The sequence below is a fragment of the Manis pentadactyla genome, chromosome 14 (assembly GCF_030020395.1).
Source record: "Manis pentadactyla isolate mManPen7 chromosome 14, mManPen7.hap1, whole genome shotgun sequence".
In the NCBI taxonomy this organism is placed as follows: Eukaryota; Metazoa; Chordata; class Mammalia; order Pholidota; family Manidae; genus Manis; species Manis pentadactyla.
In genome coordinates, this window is record NC_080032.1 from 63,591,209 (window position 1) to 63,618,533 (window position 27,325).

General features: G+C 49.0%; 1 protein-coding gene across 2 annotated transcripts in view; it reads right to left on the reverse strand.

The window, feature by feature from the left end:
- The window catches only part of ANO2 (anoctamin 2), a 283,607-nt gene that overhangs the window by 176,768 nt on the left and 79,514 nt on the right, over positions 1 to 27,325 (reverse strand). For both annotated transcript variants that reach the window (XM_057491702.1, XM_057491703.1), the window contains exons 3-8: positions 26,989 to 27,140; positions 25,106 to 25,160; positions 23,224 to 23,275; positions 12,860 to 12,915; positions 11,653 to 11,694; positions 4,856 to 4,920 (exon numbers count right to left, since the gene is read on the reverse strand). In XM_057491702.1, coding sequence (XP_057347685.1) covers positions 4,856 to 4,920; positions 11,653 to 11,694; positions 12,860 to 12,915; positions 23,224 to 23,275; positions 25,106 to 25,160; positions 26,989 to 27,140 — 422 coding nt within the window. The remainder of the gene's footprint in view (positions 1 to 4,855; positions 4,921 to 11,652; positions 11,695 to 12,859; positions 12,916 to 23,223; positions 23,276 to 25,105; positions 25,161 to 26,988; positions 27,141 to 27,325) is intronic.

Here is a 27,325-nt window from a genome sequence, read left to right on the forward strand (position 1 = left end):
TTATTCCCTTCCTGCCTTCAAATGTTTCCCAGCTAGATCCAACACTTCCAACAGTGGGACCTGTGCAGACACCACAGTGCCAGTCCCACACTTCACGTCCCCTTGGCCTCCCTCCTTGGATCCAGCCTCATCTCTTCCAACCCTGGATTCTCTGCTAACTTGCAGAGCAGAGCAAGGGACCTGGGCCAGGTTGGCACCACTTCTGTACAGGTGAGGTTGGCAAGTCAAGTTCTTGATCTGAACACTCCCTGTCAACAGTCAGGAAGCATCCAGCTGTGGGTCAGTGTGATTTCCAGCAAACAATATCAAGCTGAACAATCAATCCATACACGTGGCAGCACAGCCTGGTGATCAAAGCGTATTCTGGACCTTTAACCTTGCTCATTCAGAAAGCAACATTTCCAATTCAAGAGCCACTTCTTCCAGGAAGTCCTCCCTTATTCTGCTAGTAACAATTACTCTTCAACCATTGTCCTGTAGTACTATGTTTGTCTTACACTGTAGTCCTTATAAGCCCTCACTGCATCCTGCCTTGCACCTGTCAGTCTCCCTGTGTAACTGCTAGGTTCTTAAGGTCACAGACTTACTCACTGCCGCACCTCCCCATCGTGCGGAGCATGGAGACTTGCTCACCATGAGCGTCAGTAAGTGTTTGTTGCATTGAGCTGAATTGCCTTTATAAATCCCAGGGAAGGATCAAGGAGGAGGCAGAGCTCAGGAAATAACTAATCATGGATTGATCAACATTTTTTCCTCTCCATTCCCTCCCCCAAACCAGCTGTGTCTGGTCCTTCCCAAGCCTGGCCTGCTGAGAAGCCTCTTAAGAAAAAGCGCGGCTTCCTCTGTCTCCCTCCTGGAGGGATTTGGATGGGTCACATTTCAGGAGGGCAGAGTGGGGCCCAGAGACAGAGAGGGAAGGATCAAATCACACAGCCCTGTAGTGGCTGACCTGGAGAGCTGGGCCCAGGACAAGGACCTGACTTTTCAGTAGGAGGAGGGAAAGATAATCCCTGCTCTGTCAGGGCTCTGCTGGGGCTTCTGAGATGGCAGAGCCATGCAGCAAGCTGCAGACACAGTGCCACTGTTGCTGTCTACAGGTGATGCCCAAAGGCTCCTGAGATGGCATGACCCACAGATACCATTCTCAGGTCACTGCGGCAGTTTGTCCCTCGAGGCTTCAAGCCCACACATTTCTAAGGGAACTCCAGAGCTGCCACATGGACAGGTTTCACACCCAGGGCCCGGTTTTCAGGAAGCCTCAGTCACGAAGCAGACATTCCTGAATGTGTTAGAGTCATTTGCCCCTCTCCAGACTGTAATCCTGATTCAGTGTGGTGAATGCTGTCCAAGCATTCTCCCCTTGGTGAATTCCTCAAAGTCTATGGGCTGCAATCCCCCTGAGCCTAGGAGCCTTCTGGACCCTCCTTTGCCTCATGCTGTCATAGGCAGGCAGATACCTGAAAATAAAATGTATATCACTTTCAGCAGAGTATAGTTAGGAGCCAAGTCAGACTCAGTTTAAAGCCAATTGTTTTGTCTCATCCATATCAAAACCTCTCAGCTAAGAAAATCAGCATAGGAAACAGATATTAATTTTAATGACAAGACAGGTCATGGCCCTAATATTGGATCACACCTGTACAAATCCAAAAGGCCCCAGGTCCCCAGGAACCCAGAAAATAAGGGCTGTTTCCCTCCTGGGATGTTGGGGTGTTAACCCAGAACAGTGCAGGCAGAAATCAACTCCTCTGGCTACAAGGACCTTCATATGGCCCCTTAAGGACTAGAGAGCTATTTCCTTCCAGCTAAGGCATCATATCCCCTGCTGTCTTGGTCACAAATCATGTTTGTGCCAGGACACAAGTGCTGCTGTTGGATGTGCCCAGAGGGCACTTCGGAGAGCAGGGTCTGTGCTGGATGTGTGCCCGGGACCTGTCCCTGCAACTACATGGGCGCGCACACTGTCACACTCAGCCTCTGCAGGCCCCCAGGACCTGGAGGAAAGGGAGGACTGGGGTGGAGCGCCCTGCTGGGCTGGAAGAGACCCATCAGCAGTGCCACAGTGCAGCCTGCTGGGCATGCACGACGGTGCAGCAGGCCGAGGCCCAGTGAGGATGCTGTGAAACATGTCTTGACTCCCCTCTGTCCACTTCCAACCCCTGGGAGAGGAGCCTCAAACCCCAAGTCACAGGTTTAGGCTTGAGGGCCTGTGGAGAGGAAGGATAGTCAGTCCTGGGGCTTTCAGAACGCAAAAAGGTCTCCCATGCCTGCCGAGCTCTCAACAGCTCGCTGCTCTGGAATGTTCTGAATAGTTGGCACAGGGAGGCCTAGGGACCCACAGGAGGAAAAGAAGCTCAGGGCTCAAAGCAGGGGGCTGAGTACCCAGGGAAATACCTCTCTGGAGTCTCTGTATGAATTGTCCTATTCAACTCATGTAGGACACCCCTGCTTCTGCCGACCTTTCAACACAGAACACATGGGTGCAGTTTCTACAGGAGGCACAGAGAGGGCACAGCCACACAAGTAAGTAGTGACACAACACCAGCAGTGTGGGACCAGTGACTGCTGGAGGAAGGCAGCTTTGGTCTGGGCCCTGCGAGCCGAGTGGGACCCACAAGAGGTGGCAGGAAAGATAGAGAAGTAGCGGAAGAGAGAAATGGCGCTGAGGAAGCACCCTCAGGACTTGGCGTCAGGTTGGGGTGTGGGAAATGAGCAGGGCAGGCGACACAGAGGAGGAAGGAGGGAACACTGATGGGACCAGAGAAGGGCAGGTGGGCCATTTGGAAGGCAGTGCTACGTGAGTTAGGTGGCACCTGCTAAATGTGGGCTGCTGTCACCTGCCACCCAGGGTTCTCTTTACAAGCCCTCCAGACACCTGCTCTTGGCTTCCCTGTCTCTGCTTACCCACCTGTGTCCCTAATGGCCCTGTCCCCTTTTCTCTCTCCACTACTCTCACCTTCTCTTTGTCCAGCAGCATCCTGAGGTCATGGAGGTCCTTATACCACCGGGGAGACAACAGCCCCCCACCATATATGCACACACTGCCCAGGGGCCATTTCTTCCCCTCCAGCCAGTATCTAAGAGACGCCTGAGGCTCCAGCCTTCTCCCCTCCTGGCCAGGCTGCTGGCCTCACCCACCTCATCTATGAGGAGCAGTGGACAGCCTCCAGCCCCACGACACACCATGCCCTGTCTAGACAGCTTTGAGCTCCGCGTCCTCAGGAACCGCCAGGCCCCAGAGCAGGGCTCTGCTCCAAGGCAGTTCTCCCCCTGCAGGTGAGGCTGCTATGGGGGCCAAAACCAAGCGTACACTGGAGCTGTTTCCCACTTAGCTGGCAGCCAGTCACCTGACGTCCCTGGGGGAAAAGACAGGGCTCTCTGGTAGGGAGCCTTTCTATTTTTTAATCATTTTTTGATCAAATAAATAAGTAGCTGGAGAAAACAGGCGACAGAGTGGGTGGCCCCTTGAGATGCAGGGGCAGATCAAAGCCCCCCAAGCATGGAGGAGGCAGCCTGGGGCGGCTCGGACAGCAGTGTAGGTGGCCCGTGCTTCATAAAGGCAGCCAGGGGTGGGAGGGGCGGGGTGACGGCGCCCCGGTCACAGGCACCCGTGGCCCTGCTCCCCGACCCCTGTGCTTTGGTTAACAGTCTTCAGCTGGAAGAAACACCTACTGTCAAGAGACGTCCAACCAAGCTCCCAGTTCCCTGTGAGGGCCACCACATATCTGTGTGGGAGGGGGACCTGCCCAGCGGGCCTAGGCTGCTTTCTTCCTCCCAGAAGAAGCTGGAATTCCTCCCTCTGGACTCAGTCCTTCTGGCTGCTGCCCCCCTCATGATCCCAGCCCAGGGCAATCAGCTGGGAGCACGCTCTGTTTGCTGGCTGATTAATTATCTTATTAGAAGAGCCACAGGTGACTGTACACAGTGAGTCCATCATGTCAGCCGTGGGACTGAAAGTCCCCATCTTTTCCTAGTGGCGAGGCTTTTTTACCCAGTCTCCTCAGAGACCCGTCAGCTCAGCCTCCCCACCGAGGGCAACCAGGATCCTGAAGACCAAAGAGGGAACGTGCTTTGCCCAAAGAATGGGCAGCCCCCGGCAGCCGGGCATGGACGAGGACCCAGTGCCCAGACCCGGAGCTTTCCCGCTTCACTGTGCTGCCTCCAGCTGCCCAGCAGGGACTGGGGCTGGGGAGCCCCCTGCACGTCTAGAGCCTTCGGCCCATTTTAGGCTTATCACACCCACTGCATTCTAGTAAGTTCTTTCAAAGGATTTTTCACCAATGTTCTCTAGACCCTGGGGAAATTCGCAAGGTAATAGGACATTATTTTAGGGATTTCACTAAAGGGAAGGTTTCTAGGACCTAGACTTTTCTCCTCTTGTAATTTGGAGGTCAGGAAAAGCCTGCATTCCCTGTGGACCAGCCAGCTTATTCCACGAGTGATTCCCCAGGACTTTCCTTCTCCTGGTCAACACTGTGGCCATTCGGGCATAACCCAAGGATCTGCCTCAGCCAGGTGCTTCTTGAGGACAAATTTGAAGGACCATAGTAAGAACGATAACTCCATTCATCCCTACCCAACAGAAGGGCGGGCACAGAGAGACCAGCGTCGAAGACCTCGAGACGGAAGTCGTGGTATCTCGTCCTGCACCACCTGCTGCCCCACACAGCCTCCATCCCTCCTCCCGTGCCTGAGCCACTTCCCCAATCATAAGGCACAGAGCAGGTGAATCACAACCTAGAAAAGCAGATCCCTCTGCTTGGCCAACAGACTGCCAGCGGCCAAGAAGGCTGACAGATATCTTTCAGGATTTGCACCTCTAAGGTCCTCCCAAGATGTCCCTCCCACATCTTACCTGATGAGGTCAATAGGTTGAAACTTATAGAACACTCCGTAGCGTGCCCATTCTTGATACAGCAGCTAAACAAGAAAAAGAGGGAAACCCGGATTAGAGATGAAGGGGGGCAGCCATTTGCCTTTTTTTGTCCATGTGAGCAAGTCAAAATCTTCTCCCCAAAAGCCATCCTCACAAGTCAGAATTGAATCCCAAAAATCCAGCTTCTAGGAAAATTCTCATCCACAAGGGAGGAAGCTGTAGAAGTTGACTTCTCCTTCCCCAAATAATACAGGAGGCCTTTTATCACACTCTGGGGCAGTGTTATACCACCTAATCACAACCCCTCCTTCTATATTCCGTTGTCTTGCTTAGTCCAACAAAATAAGCCCTGGAATTCATTTTCACTCATCTATCAAGGATTTACTGAGCATCTACTATGTACCAAGCACTGTCCAGACACTGAATACAGCAGTAAACCAAAGCTGCTGCTATCACGGACCTTACACCCTGGTGTGGGGAGACAAATATCAAAACACAAACATGTAAGATTTATAAATGCCATTAAGAAAAATAAATCAAAGTAAGGGAGTAGAATATGAAGCCGGGGGTGGGGTAGGATGCTGTTTGAGATAGCATGGCAAAGGAGGGCCTCTCTGAGCTGACATTTGAGCTGAGAACAAAGAAGTCCCTCAAATAATGTCCTGTAGGAAGTAGGGAACTTTTCCAGGCAGAAGAACACTCCTCCTGGGCAAAGGCCCTGGGGAAGGAGCATGTATCCAAGGAAAAATGAGGATGTAGTGTGGCTGGGGCAGAGAGAACATGAGAGTCATGGGAGATGGTGTCAGAAAGTCCTGATGTGGCCAGAGGGTTGAAGGGTCTGTAGGCCATGCTAAGATCCATGGACTTTGAAGTGAGCCATTGGGAGATTTGCAGGAGTGGGGAGAAACAATGAGAGTGTAGACAGCCCACTTTGGCTGCTGTATGCAGAACAGACTGAGAATGAGCACAGGAGTAGGGAGTCTATTATAGTGCTCCAGGAGGACCTGATGGTGGCTTGAGCCATGGAAGAAGTGATCAGAAGTAGTCGATTCTGCTTACATTTTAAAGGTAGAGTCAATAAGATTTACTCTTGGTTTAGATGTGGGGTGAGAGAAAATGGACAATTGGCCTGAGCAAATGGTGGTTCCACTTACTGAGATGGAGAAGACCATGACCATGGCAAGAACAGGCTAGGAAGGGTGGAACCAAGAGTTCAGCTTGGGGTGCATTAATTCAAGCTGCTCTTTAGGCATCCACATGGGGATGCTGAGTAAGCAGCTGGATATAAAAGGCTGGAGTTCAGAGGACAATCCAGGCTAGAGATATAACCTGGAAGTTATCAGAGAAAGATGATTTGTAAAGCCATTGAACTATGGATGCAATTGCCAAGGAACACAGAGCAGGCAGAGAAGAGGCCTGACACCCGGACCCTGGGTGTGCCAGTGGCTAGAGGCCAAGGTCAGGATGAAGAACAGCAAAGGAGACAGGAGAACAGCTGGTGATGTGGACAGCCAGTAGTGTGCAGTGTTCTGGAAGCCCAGGGACAAGTGGCTTCAAAGAGAAGAAAATGACCAGCTGTGTCAAAGACTGCTGAGGGGTCAGATCAGCTGAGGCCAGAGAAGTGAGCATTGGATGCAGTGGCTTTAAGGTCACTGATGACCTTGACAAGCGTGGTGGTTTCGGCAGACAGGTGGGGCACATTCTGGAGGTTAAGGGAGGGGGCAATGGGCCGAAACAGCAGGTTGTGCCACCTCTCAATGCTCCCACCGCACCAGTAGCAGACTTGGCACATTTGCAAACCTGGGTATCACTGTCAGGGGCAAACCACAGGCTAGTTGCAAACAGCCAGCCAGCAAGCCTCACAGATCATCCACAAGAACATGAAGTGATCGATCTGGTGATGAACCGTCACTAGACATCATCTAGATATCCATACTGAATAAATATTAGCACAGAGTCCAATTAAATGTGTAGAATTGACAGGCTTATAATATACTTTTTATCTTGTTATATTCTTCATTCTCCTTACATGTCACACAGGAGTCACAAGGAATTCTGTCAAAGAAAACTCTAGTTAGGTATTTTGGATACCCAGCTGAACATCAAGAAGCTACCCTTTTACCTAAGAATCTTTAAAGACATGATTTTTTAATAAACTGACAGAAGAACTGACATTCCTGTTTAATGGCTGTAGACTTTACTGTCCTAATGTCTACAAAAAACAGGACCAGAAACTACAGAGACCCTGCCAGAGCAAACTGCAGCCATAGTCAGGGCCACCTGCAAAGGGGGAAACCCAGATACACAAGGGGTCACACAGTGCATGATGGGCAGAGGAGGAATGGAATGTATGAGTTTTGAAGCTTCACGTTCCAGGCAGGTGGCTTCTAACCTAACCGTACTGTTCTCATTTCATCTCCTCCTCCCTGCCTCTTAGGTACTTGTACTGCCCTGGGTTTTTATTCCCTCCCCCTAGTGCAAACCCTGGACTCACTCACCAGCCCCTGGTTGTCACAGTGACATCATTTGTGGTCCAGAGGGAGGCCAGCTTGCATCAGGAGATATGGGCAAGGCCTCCCTTGAGGGCTGGGGAACGTCACTACCTGCCTCATAGGCTCTGACCTCCAGAACAAATTCTGCTCCCAGTCATATGTCTAACCAACACCTGGGCCTGAGAGTACCTGTCTGTACCACCCTGGAGGGAAAAACTAAAAATGCTCCAGGAAGCTAATATGGCCCAGCTGGCTTGGGCTCAAACTGAGAACCAAACTCACAAGGCTTTACTGTGGAATGGATCCTGGGCCCATGGTAAGAAACCTCCACAAAGTCCCTTTCTCAGTGTGGCACCCTCTAAGCACAAAGCTGTATCTGTAGGTTGTGGATACGGGTGAAGATGAGTCAAGAGAGTTATCTGCCCTCATTGCAGATGGACACAGAGGAGCAACTCACTATTCAGTCCCGGCAGCAGAGCTGTGGCAACAGGAAGCCAAGTCGGGGCCACGATGCAGGGGTCTGGCCTGGACACTCACATGCCTCTGCCCAGATCAGCTCACACATCCTTGCAGAGGTGGCAGGGAGCAGGGAGGACAGGGCTGCAGGCCCTTCCCTATCTCGGCAAATTCATAATCACACATAGCTGGAGAGCTAGCAGATTATGCTAAACCCAGGTCACGGGGTTCAGAACAGCCTAGCAGTCAGGGCAAAGAGAGGCATACTCTGAGGTCTCTGCTCCATGGGGATTAGCATGGAGTGAGTAAAATGCAGGACAACCACAGTAACTTAAAGCAATCCCTTCAAACTTACATAGTCTAGAACCTTCTAACAAGTCTCTTAGCAAATCCACTTTCTCCCTTAGAGTTCGTTACACCTCCTCGCTGACAGGCCAACCCTGCAAATAGAGCAGCAAAGGTCTGCAGCTCCTTCTCAGTGGACAGGGCCTTATTCCAGAGGCCCCGGATACAATTCCAGGCATGTCAGCCTGACCTCAAATATTTATGGCAGGAAGCAACGCCCCACAGGGACCACCCCGTCTGATGGAGCAGAGCATACACGCAGCCAGTTGGGCTCCCCAGGGATCACATTTGACAGCGGGTCAGTTGGTTTAAGTATTTCATGAGCCTATAAAGGAACCCAATTGTTAAAACCATTTGCAATGCCAGAGAACAGCAAGACGTTTAAGACCCGTGGCTGTCTCTGAGCTGGACTGCGACAGGCAGGAAGATGGCAGCTGTAGCCAGCGTAGGGGCACCGACCGGACAGAATGGGCCTGAATGGGAGAGAATGGATTTCTACTCCCAGACCCTGTAATGACCTGTCTGAATTTTTGGCAAGACCCCCTCAACTCTCTGGATCTTCTGCCTTAGAACAATGGGAGTTGGGAGGATGGAAAAATTAATCCTCAGATGAAACCAAGAAGAAAAGTAGCTTTCTTATCAGAAACACAGACACCTTTTAGGCGTCACTTTATACCATTCACAGCTGGAATCCAGAGCCCCAGGGGTAAAATGCTGAAGGAAGTCACACTCCAGTTACACCTCAGGTACCCCTGGCAGTGGGTCGGAAAGCCAGGGGCAGCAGGTGGGGGTCAGGCAGCCGCCAGAAAGTGGTAACTGACGCTCACACAAACCAGGCAGCAACGGCTAATGTGGAATCAGCAGGAACCATCAGCACCCACGGTGCTCCCTCTTCCTGCTGCCCTGCTTTCTAGAAAGGCAGGAAACCCCTGTTCTCCAGAGGGAGGGAGTTGTTTCCTAATTACCCTCCGGGAGTGGGGAGAGCACCTCACAGCCCCGAGCAGGGGCTGAGTCATGCCTCCTGCACGTGTGCGTGTGTGCGTGGGCAAGCCCGAGGGGAGAGGGGACACAGCCTCTGGGGCCTCTTGGCTTGCCTGGGGCTTGCTGAGGAGGAGCCTGGGCCTCAGGGAGATCATGGGCACAGCCACGGAACAGAGTGAAGGAGAACACGCAGGCACTGGAAGGGGGGGTGGCTCGGGAGACGCCTGCAAATCACCCCAAAAGGCCCCCAGAGAGGCGATGCCACCCTACAGCTCCAACCCTCCTCCATGTCCTCCAGCAATACCTCCAAGCGGCCTCCCCTGCACCCAGCCAAAATCCTTCCTGCAGCCCCTCTCCCAGAACCCTAGCCTTATAATGTAATAAAAACAAATAAATTTTTGCACATTTTCAGAGGTCTGGGCTTTTTCTCCTTTAGGACACCTTCTGACTGCACCCATGTGCCCCTGAAACCACAGGACGCACCGGCATTGTGGTGACAATTCCCCTTGGCAGACACAGGAGGTGTTGGGCTGACTGCAAACTGGACACCAGGGTTTTCGTCCTGATTTGACTGTCGTTTACAGGCACTGGAACCCGTCTCCTCATCTTGCTGGGCATCAGTTTCCCAGCCCAGGCGGGCAGAAGAAGGCTTTCTCTCTCACTCATGGTTTCCCTCCTCCCCCACTGCAGTTCATTCCCTAGGAGCGACCCTGGCAGAGGAGGACCAGGGCACTGGGACTGGCCAGCAACCCAAGGAAAAGCCATGCAAAAGGGGCCCTTTGTCTTTCAGACACTCGTCCACCTTAATGAGCATCTTTTTGACATCAGCTTTGGGAGTTATCCACCGAGATGAAGCTCCACCCTGGCTGGTCTCCCCCTGCCTCCCAGATTCTGCCTGTTCTACCAGCTGGAGTGTCCCCTGGGAGGAATTCTATGGGCCCGAGCAAAACATTTTCGGGGATGAACATTTTTTGTTAAAAGGTTTTGTTGTTATTAATAATGTAATTCCATTCCAAAGACAAATACACATATATTTTGGAGATGTGTCTAAAACTTTTCTCTCTCTGTCTCTGTACAGATAACAGGGGGCTGGCTGACTTCTCCCATGAGTTACTGTGTTTTCCTGGTCTCCGGAATATTCCTGCAAAGTGCTCTACCTTGACAGGCGGGGCTCACCACCCACCCAGCAGAAGGTTTCTTAGGTGGGCAGGGGTGGCACACGCTCTTTAAAGGGGAGGCATCTTGAAATGGGGGAGTGGGAGGGCAGAAAATGGTTGGGGAAGCGAAATGAGATGTGGAGAAAAATGCTTCTCCTCCTTCTCCTTTAAATCTGATCCGGGACTTTTCAGGAAATTAAACACCAAGACTATTAGCATCAGATAGAAAACAGATGAGGTTAAGACAGCGCAATACTACCACTGAGTCCCTGGGCAGGCGGAGAAGGGGACATGTGTAAGCAATCACAGCAGTATTTCTGGAAAAGACCTTTTATGTTTTTAATACTTAACACTTCATAACAGGGACTAATAGGCAGGATGAAAAGAAGACTACTCAAAAGGCAGCTTGGGGGATGAATGGTTTTCCAGACAACAGGCCGGGGGAGGGAACTTCTTGGCCTCCAGGTCCTCATCCTCCCCCCGCCCCCCCAGCTGCCTCTGCTCACAGAGTTGCCAGAGGCTGGCAGAAGCCAGGTGGGAGGTGGCACAAGGTGGCACAAGAGGCAACAGAGACAGGGCAGTTCCCACTGGAGGTGGGTGACCCTTGCAGTGCCACGCCATGGCGGGGAGGGGTACACATGTTCCCAGAGTGTTAGCAAACAGAAGAAACGGGACCTGGGTGCAGGGCTGGGGAGAGAGCTGGACAGCCAGGAGCTGTGACTGGCATGGGGGGAGACCCTCCTGCAGCCATAACCTCATTCCCAGCTGCCCAGAACATACAGCAGGACAGAGACTGCTTTCCCTTAGACTTCTCCTCTCTAACTTGGGAATGGCGGTATCCCCATTTGTCTGCCTAGAGGAAAAGAAGAATAACTTAAGCATGACACCCCAAAAGTCCTATAGGCTAATAATGGGTAATACTACATTCTTAGCAGGGACACTGCATCTGAGAGTCACAGGCGTTACGAGCCCCATCTCTGTTTATGTGGCAGTGTTATTGTGGAAAAAGTCCGCAATCTTTCTGTGTCTCAGTCACCCCATCTACAAGGCATTTGGGCTCAGTGTTTCTCGACTGAGGACCTGGACTGATGAAGGTGTTTCAGGATGGTTAGCATCCCTGGCCCACCAGGCACTAGATGCCAGCAGCACCCCGTACACATAGCCATGTCCATGACCAGAAATGGCCCTCACATTTCCACAAGACCTGGAGGGCAGGGAGGTGTGAAAGAGACTCTGGAAAATATCTAAGCAGGTAAACAGAGCAGGTAGGATGTTCTGTCCAGTTCCACACCCAGCCAGTGCGGCCTGTGCCCAAAGCGCTCTGCATAGCCAAAGGCCCCCTTACCTTTCTGTCATTCATGTCATCGCCTGGACTGTCATATTCACCCTGCAGGAGAGAAAGGGATTCTGGGTAAAGCCAAAGGGATCATCAAAAACAGAGACAGGATTTTCCTGCCTTTCTAATGTCATCCCATTCTTTCATTCCCATTTGAGGAAGGTCAAAAGCATGGCATGGTAAGGAGTCAATATTCTGCTTCCTTAGTTAATAATACTTGTAAGGTTGCCTGTGGTTGGCTTCTCACACAAAGATGCTCCCTCAGATGCTTCAGAGAGCAGCCTGCACCTCCTCATAGCTAATGTAAGAGCAGAGCATATGTGGTCAACCGGCTAGCATCCTGCAAAATCACCTTGTGCCAAGTCACACTCGCCCCGTCCTCAGGGGACAGAACCCAGCACAGTATTTGCCCGCACAGGGTGTCAGGCAGAAGCCTGTCAGCTGGACCTTCCTTCCAGCACTCAGGGATCCCCACCTCAGTAGCCACATTTGGCATGACTGTGTGACAGATGCCAAAGAAGTGGCCAGTCAAGCGAACAGTGCACCAGGGGGACATTTAGCACATGAGCCAGGTAAGTCCTTCATGATTTGTCTTGAACAATGTCATTGCACTGTATTATGGGATGTTTATAGCATTACTCCCAGTCAAGGAAAGCTTTGATAACATGTTTTCTTTCTGTAATTGAACAATGTAAGGAATTTTGAGAAATTTCCTTCAAAAATGTTAAAATTTTTTAAAAAGATGAAAAATCTGACATGTAATATGTACCTGCATAGTAAGGATGAGGAATCTCACATACACGCAAAACCAACACGTACAAAACACCACTTTCAATCATTTAAGGGTCTGACAGTCCCGGCTGTGTACTAACTTATCCAGGCCTCGACTTGCCTTCCCCTGCCATCCACCCACTTTCCCCACCTGCTCCCCACTTTAACCCCTCACGTGCTGTATCTGTCATCTCACACTTTCTCTCAAAACAAAGGCAGGGAGGGTAGGGAAAGCTCAAACAAAATCCAATCATTTCACTATCAGGGAAATAATTGGACAGTTTGACAACCGGCAAAAACCAACTTGTCAGTTATGAGTCGTCCAGAAGCAGCAGAGGGATTGTAACGCCATGCTTCTTGCCTGCCTGCCTCACACGTTATTACCCCCTGAGGTTTTCAGCTTTACAAACACTACGGGGATCAAGCCAATGGAAATGGCACTTACGTCATGAAGAGGGTAGGCAGCCTCGTAGACATTGTTTGCGATCAAAGAGTTAATTCCTAGGGAAGAAAGGAAGGTGCAACAGTAACTCCCGGGCAGGGGTTTCTCAACGTAACCTTTGTCTTTTGATGAGTAGTGAGCCCCCACTCACCTGTCAGCTGAGCATCACTGCATGTCCTCTATGCCCACCCAGTCTATAAGTTTTTGTCCGACTTCAGTTCTTAGTAGAACAGCAACAGTGTTCATGTCCCAATTACCAAGTTATGTTTTAATATCAAATACGTACTCTCAGACTTCCCCTTCTCCCGTCCCCACACACTCAGAGCACTCCGTCCAACAGTTCTTCACCACCACCAGCCCTCCACGACCACCAGCTGAGGACAGCTGTGCTCCTCAGCAGCCCAGGAACGTCCATGTGGGTCACTGCAACCATGAGCAGCATAAGCACCCAGCAGTGCCCTTCTGCTCCTCTGCAGAGCGGTGCTCACTGCCTGGACCCCAGCTCCTTGCCGTGGGGAGCAGCTGGGCAGGGGTTCCCAAAGTGTGGCCTGGGGAACCTGGGAGTCCCCATGACATTTTCAGGGGCTTCATGAGGTCAAAACACTTTTTATAATAGTATTGAGACATACTTTGCTTTGTCGCTCCTATTCCCTCACCAGGGGAGTTTTGTGACGTGATGATATCATCCCTCTGACAGCTGACAAAACAGCACTCATGGATTCTTGTGCTTCTACATTTTCTCAGTTCTAACTCCTAATACAATAAATATCAATTGCTATAACTCACCTAAACAAGAGCCCTCGGGCTCTTGGTACTTTTTTAGAAGTACAGAAGTGTAAAAGAATTTATAGAAGTGTAAAGGGGTCCTGAGACCACAATGTTTGCAAACCACACAAGAGATTCATTGTCTAATCTTATCAGTATTTCGCACCACATGCACATAACTAAATATGTGTAAATGAACAAATGGCTCTGTCCTTTAGCTCTAGTATAGTCACAGCACAGAACCTTCTGCTCAGCCTCGAGGCACTGTCATTGACTCATTTCATTCCTGGTTTTATTCAGAGACTATAAAGTGTCTGTATGTTCTGTCCACTTGGGATAGTCTGTGTTGGGTCACTGGCTCCAGATGGAAGGGATTATATCTCGCCCACTCTCTGTGCTGAGAACCCTACCATGCAAGGATGCACATTGAATTGCAGAGAGGGAGGGGCGGGGTAAGTCTCTGGCATGCAGTGATTCCCCTCAAACACACTTTCTGCCCTCAACCATCCTTTCCAGAAAGACTTTAGACAGTAGTGAGATGAGAAGAAAATTGGTTTTCTAGGGAAATAAGTACACTGTTCAAATGCTAAGTAATCTGCATTTGCATGGCTCTGGATAAAGGACACAAAGTCAGACAACAAATCTAGACATTTTCCCCTTCACCTTCCCACCCAGTCCCCACCCACACGCTCAGAGAACAGAGAGGCACTCAACAGTCCCCTCTCCTCCGTTCTGCCTCGCCCCTGGTCACCTCAGCCTCAGGACACTGGTGCCAGAAAGACCAGCCGTGGGCCCCACGGGGAAGCCGAGGCCCTGAGGACTGCGGGGTGGCCAAGCCTCCAGGGAGCAGGGACCTGGGAGCTGCGAGTGTTGACGCTGCATCATCACCAAAGGGCCAATCCTTTCCTGATCCTAAGCTTCTTCCTTGGCATGAACATGAAACATCAGCAATAACTTTGGGGGGCAGGGGGGCAGAGGGTGGGTAAAGGGAGTCGCATGGTGGGGGGGGCCAGGGGACTGAATGAGCTGCAGATTTGTCTTGTCTTCCTCACAAGACTACAATTTCACTCTGAGCATGGCTAATCAGTTCAAGAAGCATAACCATAGCCGTGTGAAGCCACCCTACAATAATCAAGGGGAGGAGTCCCAGGCGGGAGGGGGCGGGGAGCTCAAAGCTACACACAGGCCCTCACGGTAGATGGAGGCTAAGGTGTCAGTGGCAGGCAGGACTCCAGCCAGATGGCACCCACACACCCGATGCTGCACTCACAGTCCCAGTGGCCAGCAGCACCGTACTCCATGCGGACAGTCCCAGGCATGGAAAGTGAGGCAGGTGCTGAATTCTTCGGCTTTACTGAGCACAGAAGCCCAGTGTCTGACAGCATGAGGCTGACAACCTGAACTCCTGGGTCCTGCTGCCAGATCCCCGAAAAGCTCTCAAATCATCGCAGGCCTAATGCTGTGCACTGCACCTCCCATCAAATAAAGCTTCCTGTGAACTACATTCCTAAGGCAGGTCACGAAAACCACTTCTAGGACATGGTCTGCTCATCGTTGTGCATCCCCCGAAGCCCTACCAGGTCCCTGAGGTCAGAGGCACTCTCTCCCACTTGTGTCTCTCATGGCCCCAGTTCACTGCTGAGAACATAGAGAGGACACCTGGTGTTAAGAGAAACCAGCCCTGTGGCTAAACTTCTCTCAGTATCTCTTCCCATTTACCCCAGGTATGCGCCTTCCTCGCCACTCCAATTTTCTTTGGCGACAGATCTGATGAAGGAACTTTAACCTCTACTTGGTTAGTCCACTTCCTACAGAGGAAGCCCAATAAATGGGTCTTTGCCCTGCAGCCAGTACCATTCAGGCCACCAGACCTGAGCTGTCCTGACCCAGATGGCCAGGGCCCCAGATGTTGAACACCCCATGCGGTGTACCTCCTCTTTCTCACATGGTGTCATCCAGGAGACCCCAGTAAGTGGCTGCTAGGCAGGAGAGAACAGCACACAAAGGAGGCGCAGGGGCAGTGGGGGCAGGGCAAGCTGGATATAACTATTCATCCGCAACTTCACCCAAGAGTGGGAATGGCTTTGGCCTCTTGGGCCCCAGACTTCAGAAACCAAGATTCTACCCCCAAACAAGCATGGAAATCAGTTTGAAAGAAGAAGGAAATAATCAAATGCTTTTCAAAAAGAGTCTCTGCTTTGAAAATTGCAATTCTGAATTTTTTCCTTTCTTTTCAGCAAAAAAATGGGCTAATTGGTTCCATCATGCACCATCCATCTGGCCACAGTGGCAATGCTTTCTTCTTCAGGATCACATCTATAGTCTTTCCTCTCTGCTCTAGACCCAGAGGGAGAGAGAGAGAGAGAGGAAGACCCAAACCCTCATCCTATTACTCCTGAAAGGGGGACCAGGGAGGAGAAGCACAGAGGACGTTTTCCTTTCTCTCTTCCCACAAAGAAAGGCAGGGCCTCTGCTCAAACACAGCATAGTTCGTGAGGACACTTTCCCTGGTCCCTAACTCCCTTCAAATCACCAGGCACTGCCTCCCTATTGCTGTTGGAACTAGAATCCCCAAAGGAAAAGCCTCGTTCTTTGTCTCTGCCTGCCTCTGACCACAGGTCTACACAGCCTGATCCACCCCGGCTGGCCGAGCAACACCATTCCTCTGCAGCCACAGGGTCAGGGCCGAGGAGCAGCACAGGGTGGGCTCAGGCCCCAGGACTGGCTCCTGAATCCACACATTCACAGTATTTAGCTTTGAGACATCTCTGTTTCGCAAACACAAAGGACCAGCTAAAGCATGATTTATGGTCTGCCTCCCAAAGAAAGTCCCATTAAATCTGCAAGTACCCCAAGGTGACAGGGACTACAGCACCATCCCCTCCAGGCCAAACGCAAAAGAAACTTTTATCTAAGGGGACAGGTACTTAGAGGAATGGCGCTGAACTCCCGAGAACCCATTTGGTTTTGATTCCCCCAGAACAGGGCCCAGTCCACCCGGCTTTCTGCCTTCATCCCAGTTCTCCAGCCGGACATAAATCTAAACCAGAGTCCCTAGTCTCAGTTTAACGGAGACTATATTTACCCATCGCCAAATTGTCCTGACATGTGCTTAATTACTTAAATGCCTTTAATCCCAAGCCTTTTCTTCTAACAAAATATAAACCAGTGCAGCTGGATGAATGATAAACCAGATGTTTACAACACATAACACAGTCTGGCTCCGGTCAAAGTAATTAAGACATCATCTCCTGAATGGGGACGAGAGATGCCCAAAGCATACATTTGTTTAAATGCTCTGACACCAAAATGTCTGTGAAAATGTAGCTCCATCAATATGTAATTTTCTGTCCGTGAAAAGGCCACAATAAATTCCATATGAAGGCGCAAGAATGGTGTCTGTCCTCCTCTGACATGGTCAAGGAGGCTTAGGTTTCTTTCCACGGTCAAGTGCACTTGAAAGCATTCCATGACGGGGGTGAACTTGCAGGTCCTGAGAGCTCACCTTACCTTGTGCTGATTAAGAGGCCTTATGGGGCCAGGCCACGTTTGCAATCGTTCACATGCAGCCACCACCATGCAGAACCCAAGCTTGCAGACCCATTCAATACTCTGAACATTGTGTTCACATTAGTCCACAATCCCTCACTTCCAAGAAGAGGGAGAGACTGAGTTACAGAAGGCTACACAAGAAAGTTATGGAAGAAACCCCCAAAATGAAGTTAGACCATCACCAAATGTCAGTCCACTCACACTTTTTCAAGGCTGGCTCCCTTTTATTTGCCTCCTTACCCTAATTTTTACCTTCCTGCTCTTCCTTCTGCCAAAGGAAAAATACAAAAGAAAAGAAAAAAGAAGACAAAGTCTGAAAGACCCTACCTCTGGCTGGGACATTAGAAGGGACTGAATGCTAATGCCCACATAACAAATGTTAGAAAACTAACAAGAACAAAAATTAGGCCCTTCACAGAGGCGACTCAGTTATCTTTGGGTACTGCAGACAACCAGTGGTCAACTCCCCGGAAGGTGAGCCCTCTGAGCTACTCTACATTCCAAGCTGTATGTAAGTCAGAAAGTCTGTGAAGCTCATCCGGGATTTATCTTTATCTAACCATAGAGTTTCTAAAAAGCAACTGGGTAGCTTATAAAACCATAGGTCTTGGAGCCTTGCCCCTGCAGTTCATGAATAAGAAACTCGGTGTGCCATCCGGATTGCCAGGGCTTTCACAAGGCACCATGTGATTCTGACACAGGTGGGGTGGGCAGCCCCTGAGTGCCCGCTGCCCAAGGCCATAGGCAGATGATCCAGGTGGGAGCACAGTCTTCTCTTCCAACCATCCTGGCCAGCAGTCCTGAATCCTCCCTGTTCTCACTACTCCTCTGTCACTCTCTGTCCTCGTGCTCTTAGGAACAACCTACAACCTCAAGTCCTGGCCATGATCCTGGGACCTGCTGTGAATTTACAGGAAGCCAGTCCCCTCTCTGAGCATGCATCTTGCCTGCGGGTTTCAGCCCTAGGAAGGTTCACTATGGATTCGGTGAGACTGAGAAATGACAATGGAACGTTCTTGGGGTAACAGGGTTTATACCCAGCTTTATTCTCCTGGCAGTAGCTCAAGCACTAGAATCACGTCTGCACCCAGCAGCCTGCATGTCAGTAATCCACCTCTGTCTCTGCCTCCACCCAGAGCACTGGGCAGAACTCTTTATATAGTGATTCAGTCAATAACAGCTCATTGCCTAGGGTGTGGAAGCATTAGTCTAGCAGGAGGCCAATTACATCACCAAGTAGTTTAGGGTCAGGAGAGGATCCTGGCCGTAGGAACTTCCATTTTCTCCACCCACAGCCTCGTTGGCCCATTATGGAAAGGAGACCACGTGGCTCCTTCAAGTCAAAGTCTAGCAAATGCTGGAGCTAGACAGAAGCTTCAAGAACATTGAGAGAGAATGTGATTCAAAGTGAGAGACAGGCCCACAGAGGGAATGTGACTTGACCTAAGTTTCTTAATGTATTCATCCCAGAACTAAGGGGCCCTCTTCTCCAGGCTTGCTGGGGGTGTGCCTATCTTCCTTGCCCCTTTTGAGATGGTCTCTTCCCCTCTCTGTTGGCCATGAATGGTCTCTCTGCTCTCTGGCTTTCTGCTGGGTTCAGCAGGTCAGATGGGGGTAGGATAGTACAGACTCTGGGCCTCCGCCCTGAACAGCCGCTTGCCCTTCTCAGTGCCACCTCCTCTAGCCAATCCCGTCTGTCCCTGTTCCAGCTCTGCTACTGATTCCAGGTCACAGCCGCATCCCTGGAATCCCCGACTTTATAAATGGTCTATTAATATTCCCACCTTGAGTTTCCTAATTTGAACGTGTCATTTGTTCCTGCTGGGACACTTACTGATTGTCTCAGAGTGACTCCCATCATGTATTTCTTATTATATGTTTTCCGTGCATGTATCTCTTGCCAGGAATTCATGTGGCTTATTCCCTCTTCTCAAATGCTAGCTTTTCAGCCCCCTAAGGGCAGAGATTTGTGTCTATTGTGTCTGTTTGATTCATTACTCCATCCATGGTTCTAGAATACAAATGGCACATAGTAGGTGCTCAGTACATATCTGTCAACTGAGTGGCTGGATGTAACATTGGGAAGACCTTGGCTTCTATTTCTCTGGGAAACCTTGCCTGATAACTTCCATTTATTTACTAACTGATTAAAGGGCACTGACGAAGAGCCAAGGAAGCTAAAATCTGACTCTAGATCTCTAACCTTGGGCACCTGGTCAGTCTCTCTCTTGTGAGATTAGTTAACACCTGTTGAACCTCCTTTGCATGGTCATTTAAAGGATCCCATGAGACAATGAATGTCTTTGAAAAGCATACAACTAAGCCCATGCAAAGGGTCTTTATTATTTGGTAACAGTGATGCCTTATTTGTACAGAGATCTCTTATCTGGTTATCCAAGTTCTCACAGCAGAGAACCCAGAAGAAAGAAAAAGTACCTAAATCTCATAAAACCCACTCCCTACTGTTATGTGCCTTGACCACAGCCAAATCCTTCAGACCCTCCTTCAATCATTTCCTCTCTCACTTTGCCCACAATTCTAAAAAGCCTGTTTTGCTGTCTCCCAAAGAGCAAGGCAAAACTGAAACAGCCAAACCCAGGGAAGGTCACCAGAGTCAAAAACTCAAGAAATCAAGGGGTGTGGGCCAAACAATTCTATTAGTAATTTGATAATCCTTGAGCAAACATAAAAAAAGTGTAGGTGATCCTGAATCATCCAGAAATAGTTAATGTATGTTGATCTGTTCAATATAAGAAAGTATGAGAGATTATAGAAAATTTTCTATGCCAAAAGACATTGCTGAGGACATCAAGAGCTGAACTGCTAGCCATATTCTCTCTCACTTTGGTTCAAAGTCAGATTTGTAGCCCAACTTCAGAAATTAGAGGGCCTATGATTTGAGTATTTCCCTTCTATTTTTTCCTCCTAGTTTAGACACATACATGGAAGTTAATTGCTTCCTCCCCCTTTGCACTGTGTACATATCTATACCATTGTACCTACCAGATTATCTCATAATTCTCTGTTTATACGTCTGTCTGCAAGGCTAACCTAAGAGCCCCTAAGGGTAGAAATTAGGTTGAGTTCATTTTGGCATCTCTCAGTTTCTATAACATCATTTGACACATAGCAGGTACTCAATATATGCTTTCTAAATGTCAAAAAAGAGAGAAATTTTGAAAACTACTCAACAAAATTCTTTTGATGTTTGACTTTGAGACAGCACAAAAACACTCAGATCCTCAAAGGGAAAAAAAAAACTTCAGTGTTAAAGCAAAGGGTCTTTAATGACCTTTCAGCAATCTGGAGATTGTCTTCAAAGTCAACTTCAGTTTTTAAGGACTCTACAGTTTACAAAACTAACAGCTTCCCATTTAATCTTCAGAAACCTCTGCAAGATAGATAGTATTATCTCCACTTTACATAAAAGGAAACTGAGTTTCAGAGAAAACAGACCATTTGTCCATGGACACACATGGTTAGGAACTCATCAGCACCTGCCGCAGGACTAGCAGGCTAGACGTGGTTAATTAATTTACTAAACCAAATCGACTGAGTGTAATGTGCAAGTCAGACAGCAAGTTGCTTTGAGGGCATAAAAGATGAAGGGAGGGCTGTCCTGGGAGTCTCAGCCATGGACATAGATAATGAGCAAGAAAGAGATTGAGTTTGATGGGTATTCCGAGGAGAGAACATTAGGGAGACCCTATAAGACAGTGATGTTTGGACTGATGATAGACTTGGGATGAGGAAGATGGGGAAGGACATTCAGGCACAGGGAACAGCATGAGCAAAAATAGAGAAGATAGTGGTCACATTGCCAGGAAGAGAAGCAGGAGAGAGAAGCAATGAGATAGAAATGGACATTGGATATATTGATTTTGAGGTTCTGGTGAGCATCTCAATAGAGGTCTCCATCCATTAGGAATGGAACACTGGGCTGAAATCAGGAAGCAAAGCAGGAAATAGAAATACACAGCTGCAAGGTGTCTGCATAGAGAGAGAGTAAAGAGCACAAGAGAATACGGAGAAGACAACATCTAAAACGTGGGAGAAGGACAAGGAAACCAAGAAAGTGTGGTCCGTGAGATAGAAACAAAGACAGCAGGTTTGTGGGCCAGCAGCACCTTCACACCTTCCTGGACGTTAAGTAGAGAAAGTGTGGAAGGATGTAGGAAGGTAAGGAAGATGAAGATGGAGAAAAAGACCATGACAGCTGAGGGAGCAGTTCCAGTCAACTTGGGGAGGGTGTGAGAGGGTAAAGGCAGATTAACAGAATTGAGGAGTGAATGGTCAAGAAGTCAGGATAAATTCAAGAACTTTGATAAAGGCCAGGAGAATACAAAATGCATTCTAAGATCACTTGAACCCTCTGTGTTCTTGAGCCTGGGGTCAAGGTGAGGTGAGGTGAGGTGAGGTGAGGTGGGGTCCCCGCTGAGGGTGAGGGCTGCAAGTCCGGTCCACAGAGTCAAGTGGGGCTAAGCTCACTCATGTCCTTGCCGTGTCAGCACCAAGCTCCAGATAGATAACACATAACAGATTTGACTTTTTAAAAATTGGAGTGTTACTTGGTATTTTGTAGCAAGATGAATACATCCAAGCAAACGGAGTCAATCATAACTGCCCGCTTGCGAGTCTCTGCAGTATTCTGAAAGTGCTGTCACTACACAAACCCTGTTCTGAGTCCTTCTTCAGGGCTGTCCCCTGGCTCCTGAGGCAGCCAAGGAGCCCTACAGTCAGCTCTCCAAACGGAAGTATTGCTATTGTCATCACTGTTAGTATCCTTCAGCCTCATCGCCTATTTGATTCTTTTCAACTCAAAGCTGCCCCTAGAGCCAAAGATTTGCCACCACAGAGTATGTTCTGAAGGAAGTTCTCTCAAAAGGTTTCGAAAACTGTTCCAAGCGACAATAGCGCCTTTGGAAAGAGACTTCAAGCTGCAGTGATCCTGCAGACGGGACACACACTTACGTGTGTAAGCTCACACTTTTACCTCTGCTGTTTGTGTCTTCTACCCAGTCTGTCAACATCAACTGCCTGCCTTATACCACAAGCTCCCAAATGCTGAGGTTCCTACTTCAAAGACAAATACCTTCACATTTTAAACACAGACCCCAAGGCAAATAGATTCTTCCAGATATGGTGACAAGAAGGCTGAGCTTAATGAAACCCTGCCTTTTGCAACAACATGGACGGACCTTGAGGGTATTATGCTGGGTGAAATAAGGCAGAGAAAGATGAACCGTATGATTTCACTTACATGTGGAATCTAAAAAACAAAACAAATGAGCAAACAAACAAATAAACCGAACAGAAGTAGACTTATAAACAGAGAACAGAGCAGTTGCCATAGGAGAAGGGGGCCAGGGGATGAGCAAAACAGGTGATGGGGGGTCAAGAGGCAAGCACTACCAGTTATAAAACAAATTAATCACAGGGCTGAAAGTACAGCATACGGAATAGAGTCAATGCAGTAACAACTTGGCATGACGGCAGACGGTGTATCTGTTTCATAATGTATATAACTGTGGAATGACTGTATTTTACACCCAAAACCAATATAATATTGCATATCAACTATAGTTCAATTTTTAAAAAAAAAAAGAATGCTGAGCTCAGTAGAGGCACATTCAGATAGCTTCGTGGCCTTAACACAAGTTGTTGGCCCTGCCTGGAGGTCAGTTCCTTCTTACACAAAGTGGGGACTTGCACTAAAGGGCCTCTAGATGCCTTTCTTCTTAGAAAAAAGTGAGTAAATAAAAGCCAGCCATATTTGAGGTAAATATTAAAAACTTTTGGACACAGTGAAAAGAGAAAAGCAGCTGAAATTTCTGGATAAAGTGAAAGGCAGGAGTGGCTGCAGGCGGGGTCGGGGCGTCTGCGCTCCTGCAGGGCAAGCGGGGTCCCGGCCTCAGTGCAAGCAGCCTTCTGCCCTGCGCGGCAGGCTCTGCTCTCTGCTCTGCTCCCACCGATGGAGCTGTTGAAAGGAGAGCTCGGCCCCCTTGGGTCCCCATCAGCGCCAGGCCCTCGGGCGGGGAAGGCGTCCTTACCCATCGTGCTGTTGGCGCGGGAACACGCTGTGCGCTTCAAGATCTCGTGCACCTGGAACAGAGGACAGCAGGGCTGTGAGCGCCTGGACCACGTGCGTTGCACACGCAGGGCCCTGCTGCGGGCCCCGTTTCCGGAGAGGTGGCTGATCACAGGCCGCACTAGTGGACTGCATGTCACACCCACTCAAATTTGAGTGCTTTGAGCAAACAGAGTCTAACCCCTCACACCCAGTCATCTCCTTCTCCCCACCCTGAAGAAAGTAAAGAATCAGCTAGAAATTGACTGCAGTTACAGAAGGGAAGGAAAACACCCCAGTGGGCCAGACCCCTGCAGCCTCTGGAGGGCTGGGGAGGGAGCACCTTGCTGCCAGGACGCCGGGAGGTGTGGAGGAGGGGGGCACCGCCAGCCCTGAGGAGTGCCAGGCTGAGGAAAGCAGGGAGGCAGATGAACCCGCCTCTGGTCCTGTCTCCGGAGCAAGCTCTCTGAGGGTCCCGAGTTATCTCACAGAGCTGCTCTGAGGAACCAAAAAAGCACTTTGGAAATTGGAAGAGGGCCACCTACCTCTCGGGCACTGGAGCTCTTATGTCTCTGTTTTTGCCCCCCCATCAGAGCATGTCAGAAGCTCCCTCAGACCCCAGGTGTCAGCGCACATTCTGGGCACACAGCCGGCAGCCTATTCAATGACTACTGCTGGCCCAAATACGCCTGGGCCATGGGCTTGTGCGGAAGGGGGAGGGCCCTGTTTTTCACATGGAAGGGAGGGGCGCTGAGATTACCCCCTGCAGAGGAAGCAGGGTCACAGGTGGACCCGTGCAGGGTCCCAAGCCTGTGCCGGGCTCTAAAGAGACGCCAGTGAGGAAGCCTGCTCTGGGACAAGCAAGCTGTTCAGACACCCAAAGGGGTGCAGAGAGGATGTTCCCAGATGCGGACGAGGTCCTCAGACAAAAGTCCAGGGCAGAGTAGACCCCAACACAAAACTGAAGGCTCTTTCCCTCCCTTTCTCCCAGTGTGGGGTGGACTGGGCAGGAGGGGAAGGAAGAAGCTCCCAGAACCAGAGGTGAATGAGAGATGTGTTACTCCACCATTCACACTCCTGTACTCCGGCCACAGACCTAGAGGAAGTGGTAAATAAATAACTTCCAGCAGGATGGGGACCAAGAATGTTTAATTCCCTTACAATACAGTGCAGTCATTCAACAGCAATAATAATTAGTAACAGCATTTATACAGCATTGTATTATTTTACAAGCACTTGGCAATTATCGGGTAATCTCCACAACACCCTATAACTCCCCCACAGGTGTGGGACCCAAGCCATAGGGAAATTTAAATGGCAAAAAGGCTGTAGAAAACCAGCTACAGTCATCAATTCTGGCTTTCTGTTGAGTGGCTGGTAGTTTTACACTGGGACCAGCCGACTGGCTGTAGCACCCTGTGATACGAATGCACAGGACTCCTTTGGGGTGAAACAAAGATGCACACAGCCCAGCAACGAGTCCTCCCTGGGACATTATCTGTAGGAACTGTTTTTCAATTTGTAGCTTGTTGGTGCCTCAGTCGCCTCAACTGTAAAGCAAGGAGGTCACCTAACTGGCGGAAGCTCCCACCCACTGAGTTCCCTGCTGTCATCCCAAGAAGAGAAGCCTAAAGGGAAGACACTGCTCTCAACCCAAGAGTGAGGGCAGGTGCTTGTTTTGTTTGCTGCTGGGACTGGGAAGCTCCTGGATATGCCTCTCAAGTCACCAGGCAACTGCAAGCAAGTGACAATGGGAGGTGGCAGGTAGGGCATGAGAATGCCCTGCAAAATGGGGTGCTCAGCCTGTTCACCCCCTTCCCAAGCCTACTACACCTGGTGAAGCCCTGGTTAACCTGTTTACTTACAATGCGGCTCCTGGTGGCGTTATCAAAGAAGCAGTCCTTATCCTGGATGTTGTACCTGGAGACACCAAGAAAGCAGCATATGGTATATTGTTACCGTATATTTATTCATATACAATATATATACAGTAAGCATATAAATTATATACAATACATATATGTTATATAAATACATGCAGTAAATGTACTGTGCATACAATATACAGTATATTAGTGTACAGTATATTTATATATGGTAAATTTATAAATTGTATACAGTAAATGTAGATATTATATATACAGTAAGTGCATTGGTGTATTTATTATGTTGTGGTATATTTATTATAGTAAAAAAGTTCCATAAGTAAAAATGATCCTTACAAGGTTACTTATAATAAAGATATGGAGATAAGATACAATCACAAGATCTACACAACAGATTATCAAGATGTCATTGGAAATTACAATTTTGAAATCTTTACAAATAGAAAAACTGTAGACTCTGACCAAAAATAGCATATAATTATGTTTTAAAGGTAAAAATATGTAAAAAGGATTTGTGTGCATGGACAAAGATAGTAAAAATATAACAAGAAAAAGGAGTATATTTTTAGGGTGTTGCAACTATAACTCTTTGTTTTTCAGGATTTTGCTTAGTGTTGTCACTCTTCTCACATCAACTGGATACTAAACTCCTAATTATATAAGGCCTATGTCTGTTCTAAATGTCAGATATTGACCTTTCACTCAGAAAAACACCTGTGTACAGCTATATATCTCTACATCTGGCAGCTGATTTGTATTCCTTTGATGCCTTTTATAATAAATCAATAATCTAAACTACTAATAGCCTACTGCTGACCAGAAGCCTTACTGATAACATAAACAGTCCATTAACACATACTTTGTATGTTGTATGTACTGTATACTGGATTCTTATAGTAAAGTAAGCTAGGGGGAAAAAAATGTTATTAAGGAAATCCCAAGGAAAAGGAAATACATTTATGGTACTCTACAGTATTCATTGAAAAATCCACATATAAGTAGACCCACACAGTTCAAATCTATGTTGTTTAGGGGCCAATTGTATATGCAAGAGGGAATGGCATAAGCATATGTATAGAATTATCATCTAACATGGCAAAGGTGGGGAGGAGATACCATTCAATGAACAGCAGAAACACAACTCTGTGAATGCCGCCTCCTCAAAATGGACAGAATCTTGGGTCTCCTCTGCCTTTCCATGCCCACTCCTTTCCCTTTCTCTCTAGATTCTCTTAGCACTCCTGGCAGCCTCTTATTTTCTCATTAGCTGCTACAATAACTAATGCTTGGCTGCTGCATCTCCCACTTGCCAACCACGACTCCCCTCCAAAGGCTTCCTGTTGCCATCCCTGTGAAGGGTCCTTACCCCCTCTTCCTGGGTGGGGAGTGGGGAGTGGTCTCCTCAGAGCCAGTGAGTACATGAGTAGGCATCTGCAAATACAGAAATGCAGAAGCTTTGTCCACCTTCCCTCTGGTTTGTCCCAACATGTTGGAATCCCGTAGACTGAGAACTGGGCAGAATGGCCTCCCCGAAGAAAGAAAACAGGCCATCTGAAGATTTTTCTCAGAGTCCCAAAGGTTATTATGGTTGTCTGCTTCCTGATTCTCCATCCATGTGCAGAATGACTAACTGGCAGGTTTTCCCCCCTAAGCCACCAGTCAAATATTCAGGAGCTATTTGGGATCAGCTCATTTAGGAAATGGGGTTCAGAAAGCAGATACAGTGACTACAGCACCAGGAGAGCATGCTCGCCCATCTGCCAGGCACTGGAGCATTCTGTTTGTGAGCTGAGGCTCTGAGTGGCGTTCAGTCTTCCTTCCCAGCCTCTCTCACATCCCCGCCCCACAGCCTCAATACTCACAGGTACATTTTCTCCCTGGAGAATGGGTAGGAGAGGTTTTTCATCCTGTTGTTACTGTGCTCTGGAACTCTGGGCTTCAGGGGCGAGCTCAGCTTCTGCAGAATCTCATTGAACTTCTTTGCAATGCTGCCTCCTGATTTGATCTCATACATCTGTGAAAGGCAAAGCCGCAGGTCTGAAAAGGGGCCACATCTAGCACTCAGGAAAGGATGCCCTGGAAGGGGGGACACTCTGAGGCGAGAAGGCGACTGGGAGAAACAGGAAGGGGGGTCCTTCCCCTTTCCCTTTGCTTTCACAAGGACGTGGGCTCTGGATCCCCTCTCGATTGTTGGTGTCA